This window comes from Hermetia illucens, chromosome 4 (genome assembly GCF_905115235.1).
Source record: "Hermetia illucens chromosome 4, iHerIll2.2.curated.20191125, whole genome shotgun sequence".
NCBI lineage: Eukaryota > Metazoa > Arthropoda > Insecta > Diptera > Stratiomyidae > Hermetia > Hermetia illucens.
In genome coordinates this window covers 33,640,699-33,654,912 of record NC_051852.1, presented here as the reverse complement: position 1 = coordinate 33,654,912, position 14,214 = coordinate 33,640,699, and the positions used below count along the sequence as shown (strand labels likewise).

Here is a 14,214-nt window from a genome sequence, read left to right as displayed (position 1 = left end):
ATGTAAAATTTACCGCAATGTTATCCATCCTGTCGCTTTCTATGGTTCTGAGTGTTGGCCGACTATAAAAGACAATGAATGCGTCTTGCAGTAATGGAGACAAAGATGTTGCGTTGGATTAGTGGCGTGACACGTTTTGATCACATTCAAAATGAGGATATCCGCGATTGTTATGGGGTTGCACCGATCGTGGAAAAATGGCAAGAGAGGCGTCTTCGATGGTATGGTCATGCAATTCACGCTAACGAGAATTCACTTGCCAAGATTGGTCTGAACATCGACGGCAAACGACCAAAAGGCAAACCGAAACAACGGTGGTTTGATACGATGGATGGGGCATCGAGGTTACATCCAGATTAGGCGTTTGATAGAGCCAAATGGCGAGACCGATCACGACGAGCCACCTCGCTTGTGAACGGGACAAAGGCTGAAGAAAAAGGAGAAGAACATCAGGTTGAGGATGCTCCACGCAAATGTTTACTCTGGGCCACTATATGGAAGCAAGCTCATCTCTGCGTCATGGAGTATTCTGGCTTGTGACAATAACAAATGAAGAATGGAGTCAACGCCAGATACCCCAGGACGTGTTGATCAGAAGAAAATGCAGAAAGGGCGATAATTCGATAGCGAATCATGCCAAGCAATGGAACCAAAACGAGTGGATCGGAAAAATTGTAGGCGGAGTTGAAACACGTTGTCAGGAACCGATAGCGATTACGCGTACCCTTGGCTACGGTTTATGGCAACCATATATTATATTATATATGATATATGATGTGTGATATATATGATGTGTCTAATGAATCAATGTCGTGGAAAACATCTCCTCAGTCAATTAGACCCAATTTCACCCTCTTCTTTTACTTTTGCCCATCAAAATAGGAATGCCGATAGCATAAGATCGATGATTACTTTGATATTACTGATTACCCGCTGATGCCTTGTATTCATCGAAATACACACAAATGCTACAACCTAAGGGAAAGTCACCATACAGCGGATTTTAAAATGGACTAACGGGTTGATGCGAGTTTTGGTGGGATATAGATCCTCAAGCTATTCATATAATCATAAGCTGCAAGAGTAGCTTCTTAGGTTACTGTAACAATAATAGTCTGGAAAGAACATCGGTCGCCTTTTCGTGGGATCAAAGAATAAGGTAAGACCTGATGATGCAGATACGAATGGACCATTACAGAAAAAATATCCTCAGGCTAAAGGGGGGTTAAATCTGTGAAGGTTTTATGTTTCTCATTTCTGAGATTTTTTTTCTTTGTGGCTTCTTATTCATTAGACAGAACCCAACTCTTTCAATTCTACTGATATAAAACTATGATCGCAAATGCAATTAAAAAATACTTTATCAATCGAGATATTGAATTGATTCATTACTTTGACTTATCGGAATTCTGCTATAAGCTGGAATGTAATGCATCTAAAAATATTCCAATACTCAATTGTGCACAATATTGGTCAAATTGGCTAAAATCCGTATTAATTTTTGTGAATTTTATCTACTGCCAGTTCCGATTATCTTTTTTCGGAGAAACTTCACATTTTCCGTAGAAAATGATCAAGAACACTAAACCGAATAGTATCTACCTTAAATTCAAGCAGATAAGTTGCAATCAGTAAAAATGAAGTTGTTAATTGCATTCATACTATTTATGGTTACAGCAAATCTAGCGCCAAGCCATTCAGCATCACTTCCAGATGGCAAAATAACAGGTTTGTGTTAACTATTGAATATACTACTAGATCTTATCTGATTTTCTTCTGACTCGCACCCTCTTTAAAGATTGTGGAGAAAATGAAATTTATAAAACCTGTGGTGTTCTTGGGTGTCAACTCAACTGCGACATGATAATGAATGTGTCAAAATGTATCAACTTCAGCCTTAGATGCGGTACTGGATGCTACTGTCAGGATGGTTTCGCACGAACTGACAACGGGAGATGTGTTTCTATTGCTGAGTGTCCTAAATATGTGATTTAATGGGGGAAGATTGATTGTCTTGATTTGGTAGCTTATAGAAAGTTAAAATAAAAGTAAGTGATTCGCAGGATGCTTTACATTTTGCTGATCTAAAAGGAAGTCTGATCAACATAATATAAGTGGGGAAACCGAGAGCTAGATGCTTCAGGCATGAAAGGTTTCGGTGTATTCTTATATAAAAAATTTTCCTGGACTTGTGTTCCATTTAAATCTGCAACGTAATGTATATGCATATATTATGCAACAATTTTCATTTTAGCGTGATACTGACCATCAAAGTCTTAGAATTTGCACTGAAGCGAGAACTTTAACCTATCATAATTTTGTTAGTGATATTGCGATTTCCCTAAACTTGATACAATCATGTTTTATATTGTATTATGACCTTTATTTCCGCGAAATTTTATGATTCTACTACTTAGCATGATTTTTATATAATTATTATAATATACTATTATTAACCTATCGGTTCAAATAGGAACAGGTATTCCCGAGCCTACGCATCGTATAGTGACAACTTCGTGATTTTTTCAGACTTTTCGATTGGAAGGTTCTGAGAATGAGTCCGTGAAAGAAATGACCATTTTCCAGCCGCCGCCCTCCCCACTTTTGGATTAAGCAGAAGAACTGTAGCTAGCATTGAAAAGTACTAATCGAGACCCTTCATTTGATAACCCACATGACTACATTGGAGAAAAAATGTTTGCCCCCCTTTTGTGTTCATAGAGACGATGTACTCACTGCACACTGAGAGTGTAGAGGTAGCTAGCATAGTCCACATGTAGTCCAGTGTCTTTTAAAGAAAAGAGATCGAGTGGATTTGCATAGTATTGGTTCAAGAGCGAGACAGTCGCAATTCCAGAAGGAGCACCAAGTCACGGAGTGATGTACGATAAAGGAGCTGTGGAAAATTTTTTTGAATGCATCGCACATCTTGCAATTTTTAAGCATACGATTTTATTTTGAAAATAGGCTGGTAGTTCTCAGAAAAACTAGAAACTCCAATTTCCTCCACTATTCTACCCTATATAGCTCAACGATCTTGGCGCAGTGTTATTATTGAATGTAATTACGACCTAGAAAGTGTACGAGAGAATACGCGGTACTCTATTAGAGCCCCGAGTGGTGAGCGCCCTTCCAATTTAAATTCCATAAAAACCACGTTATAGCTAGCTTTGAAAGAAATTGGAAATACGAGGACTCGTCAACGACGGACCTGGTCGGGACTACAGACGAGAAGTCTGACGGAGACCACGAATCCAACATTATGGTTAAGGGCACGTCAATGGACGCTGCGAGAGCAAACGCTAAATAAAAATAAGCCCCTAGAAGATTTAATCAGGGACCTGCAGTTGACGACTACCTCGCTACAAGCGACAATTAAATCGACACATAGTGATCCCAGTCCCAAGCACAGTACTGCTTCACATCTGCTTCGCAGTAACTGACATCTTATGCGATCTGTGCACCCAAACTTGGCAATAAGCGACAAACCGCAACGGCATTCAAATATTCAACACAACACCCCCAGGTACAATGAAAGAAATAAGAAGGTAGCAAAAATCCGCCTATCCCCAATGAAGTTAAAAAGAATTTCTTGTTAATGAAATCAGTAGGCTCCAACCGCCAAGCACTCCTTAAATCTGAAGAAAACTACACCCCTGCGATCAACCTTCTCGTGAAGGTTGAAAGCTCCCTTTGAAAAAAACCACGTTACCCATTATTTGTGGTCTGGATCATACTTATTCTGCACAGAAGATTGCTTAGGATCTGAAAACCCTAAGCATTTTCAAACACTTTATCATATCCAAAGCAAATTAAGAAGGCCATAAGCTTACTCTATGATATCAACGATCTCTCTCCAGGCGAAAAACCGCATTCTGGTCCGCTTCAAGCGGATTATGAATAAAGAAACATTGCAGGCGGATCGGACCAGCGGTAACAAACTCCCAGTATCGCTGCGTCATGTGATGCCACACACGGGCAGGTGAGTGTCCCAAAGCGCCGGACGAAAATCCCAAGTGCGTAAATTGCGGCGTAAGCGACCATCCCACCAACTATTGTAAGTGGCCTAGCTTCGTCAGAAATAGATCCACCTGGGATCAACCGAATTCCATTCACAAGGCCTCAGGCGATTTCTATGTCTTCTTTCACTCGGCCATCTTTGCTATTTGCAAAGTACTACGCAATGGAAGCCCAAACCTTACAGTTGTTTGCCGAATAATCCCGGCAATTTATGATGATTTGCAGCACAATAATAATAATAATAATCGTTGATGTAACAATCCAATTGGATCTGGGCCTTGAAGTGTGTTAGAGCACTTCATCCAAGACCGTAACAGTACACCACAGGATTCAGCATTGCGCTCGCCCGAAATCATTAACGTGATTCGACTCGATACTCATTCACAGCTGAGTCTAATGGTATCCGACGTCAAATCACGATCCAAATCGCACTGTCGCCAGTGAAATTTGAACCGCGATCTTCCGTACGATAGCCTTATGCTCTAACCACTCAACTATCCGGACACCTGCAGCAGAGGTTGCATCTAATCATGGATGGAAAGATCATTGAGTTGAACATCAATTCTGGCGTTGGTCGGGCTTGTATGCATGGGCTACAATTGTCCATAAACGAACATAATCCGCAAATAGTACTCCTGTGTGAAAGTAGGTTGCACAATCGTTCAAACTTACTTTACCAAACTTCAGAGAGACACCATGCTAATTAAAATACTACCTTGCTTCAGGACTTCCTTATTTCCCCCAATGCCCTTAAATCCCTAGAGGTTACCAATCGAAACCGCCTACGGTTTCGACGTTTCACTCTATTCTTCCAACCAACTTTGCCATTCGAAAGGCCTATCCACCTTTAAATTCATCTGCGCAGAGTAACTCGCGCAATTGATAAATCGTGGTCTCTGATTTCTAGGGGGACTTCAATGCCAGATACATCCAAACACCGTCCGTTCCTTCCGATCATTCCTGGAACTGGTGATCACGATGCTATCATTCCTGATGTACAACTCCTCGATGGAGCTATTCGCCAACTGGCGGCTCATAAACAAACCCCTGAACGACAATCTCTCTCACCTCCAACTCCCACAAAACCAGAAAATTTCCAACGAAACAATTGACCGGACAACTCGTCAATATACTGAAGTAATTCCGGAGGTATGTGCCAAATTCGTGGCAATCCACCCCCATACGATATCCTGTAAGACATTTACTTCAAGAAAATCTTACAGCGAAGACTATTTAAAAAGAAGCTCTGCAGTACTCCTTCCTAAAGAACGAGATCCATGATCGCGATACCTCAATTCGTGAAAAGATCACAACCCTGTATACTCACCACTCCTATATCAACATAAACTCAAACACATACGGGGAGCTCAGACAAATATCCACACGACTTGGCAAAACTGCTAGCCATAATGATATCCTTAAACAAAACAGAGCCCCACTGAAAAAGCAAACGTCCTTGGTAACCATTTAATGGCAGCCCACCACTCTCCGATCCTCTTGTTTGACCAAAGCTTTAAAGGTGAAGTCGTTAATTAACTTCCTTCGATCCTCCTGTCCGACTCTCAAACAACCAGTCAAACCTAGCTCAATCCTGCAAATCAACTCCGTCAAACCCAAAACGATCGGCCGGGTTTGACAAAATCCCCTATCTGTATCCATCAATCCTTTTCTGTCAACATTAATCAACCATTGATTGCTGAAGGCTCATTTCCTTTTCAGCTTGAAGTCGGCTCAGATCACATTCATCCCAAAGAAAATGAAAATGTGCTTCTTCCGGATAGCTACATGCTTATCGCTATCCTTTCAACCTCCGCCAGAATCTTTGAGCTGACCATCAAATCAATGATAGAAAAGCACTGCGAAGAAATAAATCCACACCTGACTTCGAGTTCGTCAACCTAACAGGCCATTCGGTTGGTGATCCCTGCTACTCATGAAAACCCAAATCCATATTTAGGCAAGCTCTACGGATAATTCACCGAAAATTCCAAATAATCATCGTTGAAGGGAAACATTAAAATCATCCCGAAAATTATTTCCGACATCAGAAACCTGCCCTTAAGAATCCATACGTCTCCCATCCTTAGTGTGAACCAACTTATCTACTTGATGTCACTATAAACTCAAACCTATTCTACAACCCTCATTCCAATAAGGTCCAGAACTGTGTAACCGACGTTACCGAGTGTCTGGGGATAGTGTTCAGTAAGGAAAACCACCTCCGCACGGACCGATTCCCATAAATACTCCTTTGTTATAAAAATTATAACCGCCTTTTCGATAGAGAAGCTAGAATAATCCCCTACACAGGTTGCCAATCCTAAGCCCAATTCGTTCGTCCATCCGAAGAAAACGGCTCATGCTCATGCTTGCCTTCCTGAACCCTTTCCCATTCTAGCAACATTTATTCTCCCACCACTGATCTTATCGGAAGTTTGCTGTAGCAGCCGTTTTTTGAAGTTTTCATCCACTATTCGAAGCATTCCAACAGGAATCTCTGCCATATTGGCCTGGATATTATTGTTGAGGGCTTCCAGAGTCCAAGGGCGGTCAGTTTAGATTTGAAGTATCTCCACAGAAAAGACTCGCAAGGGTCCAAATCAGGAGAACTCGCTGGCTAGTTCTAACCTCCTCATAAAAAGATAATGCGTCGGGGAACCTTGCTCTTGAAAAGTCCATGCTTTGTAGGCCGTGACACAATCCTGCCAGTCTTTCAGTTCAAACTCATCTAATTCAGGCAGGAAAGAATCCTGGATCATGGTCATGTAACGAACTGAATCGAATGGCAGGGCGCGGTTATCATCTTGAAAAAAATAAGGACCGACGATCCCATTTCTTGAAAGGGCACAGCCATTGAGGTGTCGCGGGAACATATGTTCTCACAAGCAAGATGTCTGGCTTTATTATCACGTAGCAGAAATTCACGGATGACTACCACTTTGTAAAGATGCATATGAAGCCTCGAAATCCAGAAAGTTTGACTGTCACCGTATTGAACGGGGAGACTGTTCAATGGGGGCCCCAACCCTCTCAATGTCTTGTGCGGTAGTGACGACAACTATCGCGTATATTTTCTTACCATTAATCTCGTATTGTTAGATGACCACAATAAGGTTCAGGGAACAGAATTGCCTGAGCATGGGTGCCTCTAGCAATCTTGACTCAGGGCATAGGCTCCTGGTCTTGTAGATCTTTCGTCGTAAAATATCTTAGGCCCTTAACTGATCCAAAATCATAGATTATGTTAAATCGAACCCATACCTCTTGCCCCAGAAATATATAAGGACAGTCCTGCAATTTCGCAAACCTTGCTGCCAGCAAAAAGCAACAGACCTTAACATACTGCAGGTTAATTTAACTAACCTTTACGTTTTTTTGGGCATAAACGTAGTTTTATTTGCAATAAAAACATCAAAAGCATTCCGGGCTACATAACTCGAAGATGTAGGACCCACACCCACGGAGAAGAAAAGGAGAGCTGTTCCCATAACTCAGTGGCGTTGAAAGTGATCCACCCGCAAAAGAGGGTGGAACCACAACATCGTCTCAATCGCCTGAACCAAAAGCCTTCTGACTTGGGACTACATTTAGGACAGCACATAAAACACTCTTGCTAATATTTCAGTAATTACCCTAAAAACGAACAATTTATTGGAATCATTATTGTAGTTAGGAACTGAGTCCGGCACTCAATGTTAACCTGTAGAGAATTACAATATATTTATTGTTCAGTGTAAAACTCCGGTCCTGATTGAACCCTTTCTGAAGGAACTGCTAAAATCGGAAAATTACGTCAACTCTCGATATAGAAATGTTGACAACAAATTTTATGGAAAATAAAAAAAACTTATCATTGAAGCATATTGGATCGATTCTTCATTTCATTGTCTACAAAGTAATCAAGATTCCTTGATATAATTAAAAATTTACTTATTAAATTCTAGCGATTCAAAGAGTTTAAATGCATTAGAAAAAATCCGATATTCAAATACGAAAGAAGCAAATTAAATGATTATTGCAAATGTTATCTATTATCAAGTGTGAGTACTATGGTTCGTATGTTATATCACTTATATGTAATATTGAACTGTACTGAATTCAATAGTATCTATCTAAACTTCAAGCAGCTAAGTGGTATCCGGTAACAATGAAATTGTTAGCTGCCTTCGCGTTTTTATTAATTGCAGCAATTATGACTCTAAGTCATTCAGCCTCAGTTCCAGGTGAAACTCTTAATACTATGTGCTTGCTTCGTCCTAACTTGAAACAATTTGTGATGTCCTAAACGTTTTCCTGCATCTTTGTAACTCATTTTCAGATGAAGTGTGTGGTGAGAATGAGGTCTTTAAAACTTGTGGTCGCATAGGATGCCATCCCAGTTGTGATATGGTATTGCATGGGTCACAGTGTATTGGTTTCAGTCTTAGGTGTGGAGTCGGATGCTATTGTAAGGATGGATATGCTCGAGCTAATGGTGAAAAATGCGTCAATATTGCTGATTGTCCTAAATATGTGAACCAACCAGCAGAAGATTCCTCTAACTGATACTTTCAGTGGAAATGAATTAAAGATATTTGAAATAAATACGTCAACAATCAAAGAGAAAATAATTTGCCCGTTGTATACACAATAAAGAAACTTGAAATGACTTTGATAAGATACAAACCCTGAAAACTAATTTTTCAAGATGTTTGCAAAGGTATCCCCCAAACTCCGCAATCTTTGGAAATCATTTCAGAAGCCTTCCGGTTTCAATACTATAGCCTTATGAATGATTACCTTAATCCTTTAGCGAGATGCAAGAGTTCCGTATTTACAGAGTCTACCATTTTCAAGTACCGGTGTGCCCAGCTATCGGCTCTTAAGTCAAGATCGCAATTGGCCTACTACTACTAATTGGAAAGGAAAACAACAGGACTTAGTGACGCAAGCGCTAAATGGTATCTGCACTATCTGAAGGCTGATACCGGAAAAGGCCTTTTATAATGCTTAGGACAAACTTAAGCCTTCAACATCGGAACCGGAGAAGAGGGGATTAGCCGACAAGGAGTGAGAGATGTTCCCAAGAAACACAATTCCGAATCCAAGGAGGAATAGTTTAAAGCCATAGCCCTAAATAGCCAACCCGGAAGGAACCGGGCTTCTTAGAGATGTTCACATACGGAGAGTCTTCAGAAGCAAAGGTAAACTTCTCACGAGCAGGGTAGTTGACCGATCACTGGAGGCAAATAAACCTCATAAATGTCGCATCAACTATAAATTTCTTTAAATCCGTGTACTTGTGCACAAGGAGAAACAAATGATAGATACTTCGGAGAATAGATGGACTAAGAAGCCTACCGAGATCGTCGAAGCAATCACGCAGATTATAGAAGTCAAAAGGGCAGGATCAAGCGAGGAAATGGAACTGCTGCCCATTGAGGAGGAGGAGTTGGACGACCTAGGCGTAGATCCTCAAGGGTCAATGGCCGACAACAAGGAAAGTGCCATGTCGGAGGAGGAGGACGAAACTACGACAATCGAGAAGAGTTCGCCGCATTAATGGAGACAATTGCAAGAAAAATTCCCAAGGACCACATTAGAATAGTGTTAGCATAAGATCACTGGATGTACTGAGAGCCCAGAACATTTGTGAATCGACAAGAGGTACTAACATGTAAATGGTCGCCATTTACCCCTTGGTGGAGTACAGCGCTTCATCCACCAGCACATCCCGATATACCCGCCCTCTCCCTCTACTATTCTGCGTTAAACGTTTGGAATGACCCACCCGGCGGCCATCTTGGAAGAATGGATATCACTGCCCTTCCAGAGCAATGCATTGTCACCCGTCGCTATGTGTGATATATCCGCTGTCACTTTCACCTTCTGATCACATCATGTACGGATAACAGGCCGGTGTGCCGATGATGCAAATAGGTGTTAACGAAGGCTTTTGAGCCTTCGGGTGACAGTGGGGGTTACTTTCAATGTGCTACTCCCATATAATAACACACAACGAATACTAGCACAGAATAGTCTCAACTTGATCGTGGTGTTGAGACAACTACTTTCATAGATTTTAGACAAGGTAGCGAATACACTGCTAACGCGTTGCGCAACAACCAGTTCAGTGCTACCGTGGAGAGAAACGCCGCTTCCTAATTATACAAATTGATCGACGCAATTAATGCAGATAGGGAGAATACGATAATCCGTCAGACTGAGAACCTTCGTTTTTGTTGATGTTTAACTTCAGTCCAACACTACTTGCCACTATTTCCAAATTCAGAGTCAGAATGCCCCTCCTCCTTACAGCACACCAGATGCCCTCTCTCTTGACGCTGTCGCAAGCCTTCTCGAAATCGATGAAGAGCAGGTAAAGCGGGGATCTAAACCGCGCGCACTGGTCAATGCAGGAGGATCCGGGGCGAAAAACAGCGAACGTAAGCCAAGGTGGTGATCCATTTCGAGACCGATGTTAGCGCCTCTCATGTTATTCATATCCAATAGACAATAGAATTTTAGAAAACAGTCTCAGATTGAATCTAAACAAAACTGAATTTTTGAGGACCGATCCTCATGAAACAGGCACAATCATTGTTAGCGGCTGTGATCTGTCCAGAACTGAGCGATTTGAATACCTCGGGTCAACGCTATCAATGGAGAACTAAGTTATGAAATTGCTTCACGCATTAACGTAATCTGGATAAAGTGGCGTTCCACAACTGGTGTTCTTTGTGATCGACGTATCAACGAGCATCTCAAATCTAAAATTTACCGCAATGTTGTCCGTTCTGTCGCTTTCTATGGTTCTGAGTGTTGGCCGATTATAAAAGACAATGAACGGCGCCTTGCGGTAATGGAGACAAAGATGTTGCGTTGGACTAGTGGCGTGGCACGGTTTGATCACATCCAAAATGAGGATATCGGCGATCGTTATGGGGCTGCAGTGATCGTAGAAAAATTGCGAGAGAGACGTCTTCGATAGTATGGTCACGCAATTCGTGCTAACGAGAATTCACTTCCCAAGATTGGTCTGAACATCGAAGTTGATGGTAAAGGACCAAAAGGTCACTGGATGGGGAGTTAAAACCCTCGAGATTGCACCCAGATCAGGCATTCAATAGAGCTAAATGATGAAACCGATCACGACCAGCAGACCCCGTTTGTGGACGGGACAAAGACTAAAGAGAAAGAAGAAGAAGGAAGCGGTTTTTTTTTTATTTTTAGATTATATAGATTTACTGAAATGCTTTAATTTAGGTTCTGTTAAGCGTAATAGGAGTAACTATGAGGAAAGCCTATTTGAAGAATTCAAACTGGATTGAGAATTACTAGTATCTGCTACAGACAGGCCGGGGTGCGTATTAAACCAGCCAAGACCACTACAGTACCAATCACTAGAGAGCGCAAGCCTAAAAGTTAAAAAAGGAACAGAACTTAAACACTTGGAAAAAACTACTCTGGAATGCGAGTGTTGAGAACATATGTCGGAAAATTACTTTGAAGATTTGCGGTTTCTTAGCAGGAAAGAAATCAGGATGCATCCCGAAAATACTACGCTGAATATATACTACAATAGTAAGGGCAATGATTACTTATGGGGCGGTAATTTTAAAGATGGGCTTGTGTGGGCAATGAGAACATACGCAACAGCATTCCTGGAGGTCCTTCCGGGATTGACTTTTCTTAATGTTTACATACAGAAGCAGGAAAGGAGGGCAATCTTCAGTGGCGGGGGTATCAGGGAGGCGGCGAGCTGCCTAAATCGAAGGAAGATTGACAGTCTTCCTAGGCGATGACTCAAATTACTGATATCAAGGGATAACATGATAGCGAAGTTTTATTGGGACGCGGTGTTTTAAACACAATCGAGTAAATTCAATACGCTTGGAAGTATTGGGTTAGAAGGACACGTCCAATTGCAGGATGCTTGCAGTGGAAAAGAAGACTGGAAGGAAACTATCCTCAAGGTTAAAAGCTGATGTGAAATATTGTACCCCCTCCCCTAATTTACGAAAATATACTCTTCCACTCTCTTCCCTTTTGATAATATGTCATATTATTTATAAGTAAGTATACCAGAAAGAGCTTTGTATGAAATATGTTAGATTCTTCCAACTGAGCCAACAATAGAATAGTTACTATAAATGAAACAACAATTGAAAGCTGCTTCACAGTCTACTTAACAGTGAATAACAATTATTAGTTCTAAAAGATTATTAACTTGGAAAATTCCGTACAAATATTTAGTTAGATCTCTACTCATTATTGTTGCCGGTTCATGGCAATGTGTTTCAGCTTCTCAGAAAAGCATCCTCCGTTATTTGCTGGACAATATATTTCTAGAGTAGCCTAAATACCAGTCTGGGAAAATTGACTCTCCTGTAAAGCATAGGCAACCCTCAATCAGAAACAAACTCATTTACGGGTGTCTGGCCCATACGGGAAGGTAGTTCTCCAAACGAGGTGATGTCGAGCCGAATATTTCGAGCTTAATATATACTGTTCCCACAAAATCTGCCATCGAAACAATTTTCCGATTCAACTTCTGACCGAACGTTAACAAACGCCACTAGCGCCATTCCTTAATGAAGCTGGAACCTTTTTGGCCCCTAGAAAACAGCTGCTCATCAACCTCACGATAAATCTGTTGTTTCTTTGATCGACTCCGTGCTACCGCCTACGCAAAGTAATTTTGGATCCAATTTTTATCATCTGTTTTCCAGAAATCCTGTCCGGAAGGCTCAGTGGTTTATCGTTCGGAAAGGTCGCGATTCAAATCTCGCTGGTGACAGTGAGATTTCTCTCGTGATTTGACGACGAATACCAGTGGAATCAGCTGTGAATGATTACTTAAGTCAAATTAGGGTAATAATCACAAACGAGCACAATGCTGACCACATTGCCTCCTATAAACTGTAATCCTGTAGTGTACCGTGAACTGAGTGAAGTGCTCTAACACACTTCAAGGCTCTGATCCATTTTGATTGTGGAGCAACGATTATTATTTTCCGAGTTACCACAATCTTGGTGCATGCCGGGTTTTACCTAATACTAGCACTAAGTGCCAAGTATATAGGCTCAGACGATCCTACTTAAAAGATAAAGAGGCGCTAGTGATGGTGGCTGCTGGTAGGTCCATAACAGAATTGAACACGTATGCAGAACGGTATATTTCTGCATGGTTTAAACCAGAATGTATGAAAGTCCCAGAGCATCAAGGAAAGCCATGCGGGATCTAGGTACAATATCTGTGGCAATATTATATATAACTTTTCGGTCCCAATACATGGTGTAAGCAGAACTATCAAGTACTATCTGCGGCTCAGACCGGTAAACCAGACATGTTTCCGTGATCAGTCCGTGCTTGTATGTAGATTGTAGATTGTACGTAGATTTGTGAATCGCCTACATACAGTATTATGCCTGTTCGTGTATTGCACAGGTGCCATTATAGTGCTGCTAGAAATGAAATGGTCCAACTTCTCTAACGTCGAACCACACATTCTGCACTAGGCGTCCTCCACCCGCTCCTTCATGATGAGCTTTTTATAAGTTCGTTTGGCGACCACGCCTTCCAGAATGGCACACATTAATCCTTCCGGCTCAGCAAAGAGCTTCCCGGCACATCTATTTCACAAATGCAAATCGACAAATGGTTGCCAAAGGCAATTCAAGTGTTTGCCATGCATTGTCTTTGATTTAAATTCATCGATCCGCTCTTTCTCTGACTTCACCCCGCTCAGAGGATTGAAAGATCGATCCTTCAAGTTAAATGGAGTCAGCCCCCAGAATACCTTACGAACAGCTGCATGCAAGAGAATTGCCTGATCTTTACTGTAAAAATAAGCACGTAACGATTCGACCTGGCTGTGATGTTACGTCGCCACGTCAACCACGCCCCACGTCACGAGACAGGTTCATCCGCTCCAGGTTGGATGATGTATTCTGAATTTGGATATAGTAGTCCGTATCCACAGCTGGACTTTTTTCAGATCGATTTTCGTCCACGACAATATTCCGAATAAATAAGCCAATGAAGGGATAGCTAATACAGTCAAAGTGCTTATCTTATCCTTCCCCGAAAGATGCGATTTATGCGTGAGCTTTACACGTCACAGAAATTCGGACAGCAGAGCGTCCTTCAGATAACCAACTCGAGCATGGCTTCCTTGCAGAACTCCTAGGTATTTGTAGAAGTCTTTCTCG

The 14,214-nt window shown here is 41.5% G+C and overlaps 2 protein-coding genes across 2 annotated transcripts; both read left to right on the top strand.

Annotated features, from left to right (window-relative positions):
- The first annotated feature begins 1,522 nt into the window (after positions 1-1,522).
- Positions 1,523-2,065, top strand: LOC119655272 (cysteine-rich venom protein 6-like). Its single transcript, XM_038061083.1, has 2 exons — positions 1,523-1,728; positions 1,799-2,065. Exons 1-2 carry the CDS (start codon positions 1,638-1,640, stop codon positions 1,993-1,995), a joined length of 288 nt encoding a protein of 95 aa, XP_037917011.1. The 5' UTR covers positions 1,523-1,637; the 3' UTR covers positions 1,996-2,065.
- A 6,037-nt stretch (positions 2,066-8,102) lies between these two features.
- On the top strand, positions 8,103-8,668 carry LOC119655046 (chymotrypsin inhibitor-like). The gene is made up of 2 exons (XM_038060733.1): positions 8,103-8,243; positions 8,339-8,668. The coding sequence occupies exons 1-2, from the start codon at positions 8,168-8,170 to the stop codon at positions 8,563-8,565; spliced, it is 303 nt and encodes a 100-aa protein (XP_037916661.1). The 5' UTR covers positions 8,103-8,167; the 3' UTR covers positions 8,566-8,668.
- Positions 8,669-14,214: the final 5,546 nt, after the last annotated feature.

Excerpts from the sequence above, each read along its gene's own strand:
- LOC119655272 (XM_038061083.1), top strand. The coding sequence starts at position 1,638 with ATGAAGTTGTTAATTGCATTCATACTATTTATGGTTACAGCAAATCTA. Across the intron at positions 1,729-1,798 it reads TCCAGATGGCAAAATAACAG|ATTGTGGAGAAAATGAAATT; the intron begins GTTTGTGTTAAC and ends CCCTCTTTAAAG.
- LOC119655046 (XM_038060733.1), top strand. The coding sequence starts at position 8,168 with ATGAAATTGTTAGCTGCCTTCGCGTTTTTATTAATTGCAGCAATTATG. Across the intron at positions 8,244-8,338 it reads TCATTCAGCCTCAGTTCCAG|ATGAAGTGTGTGGTGAGAAT; the intron begins GTGAAACTCTTA and ends ACTCATTTTCAG.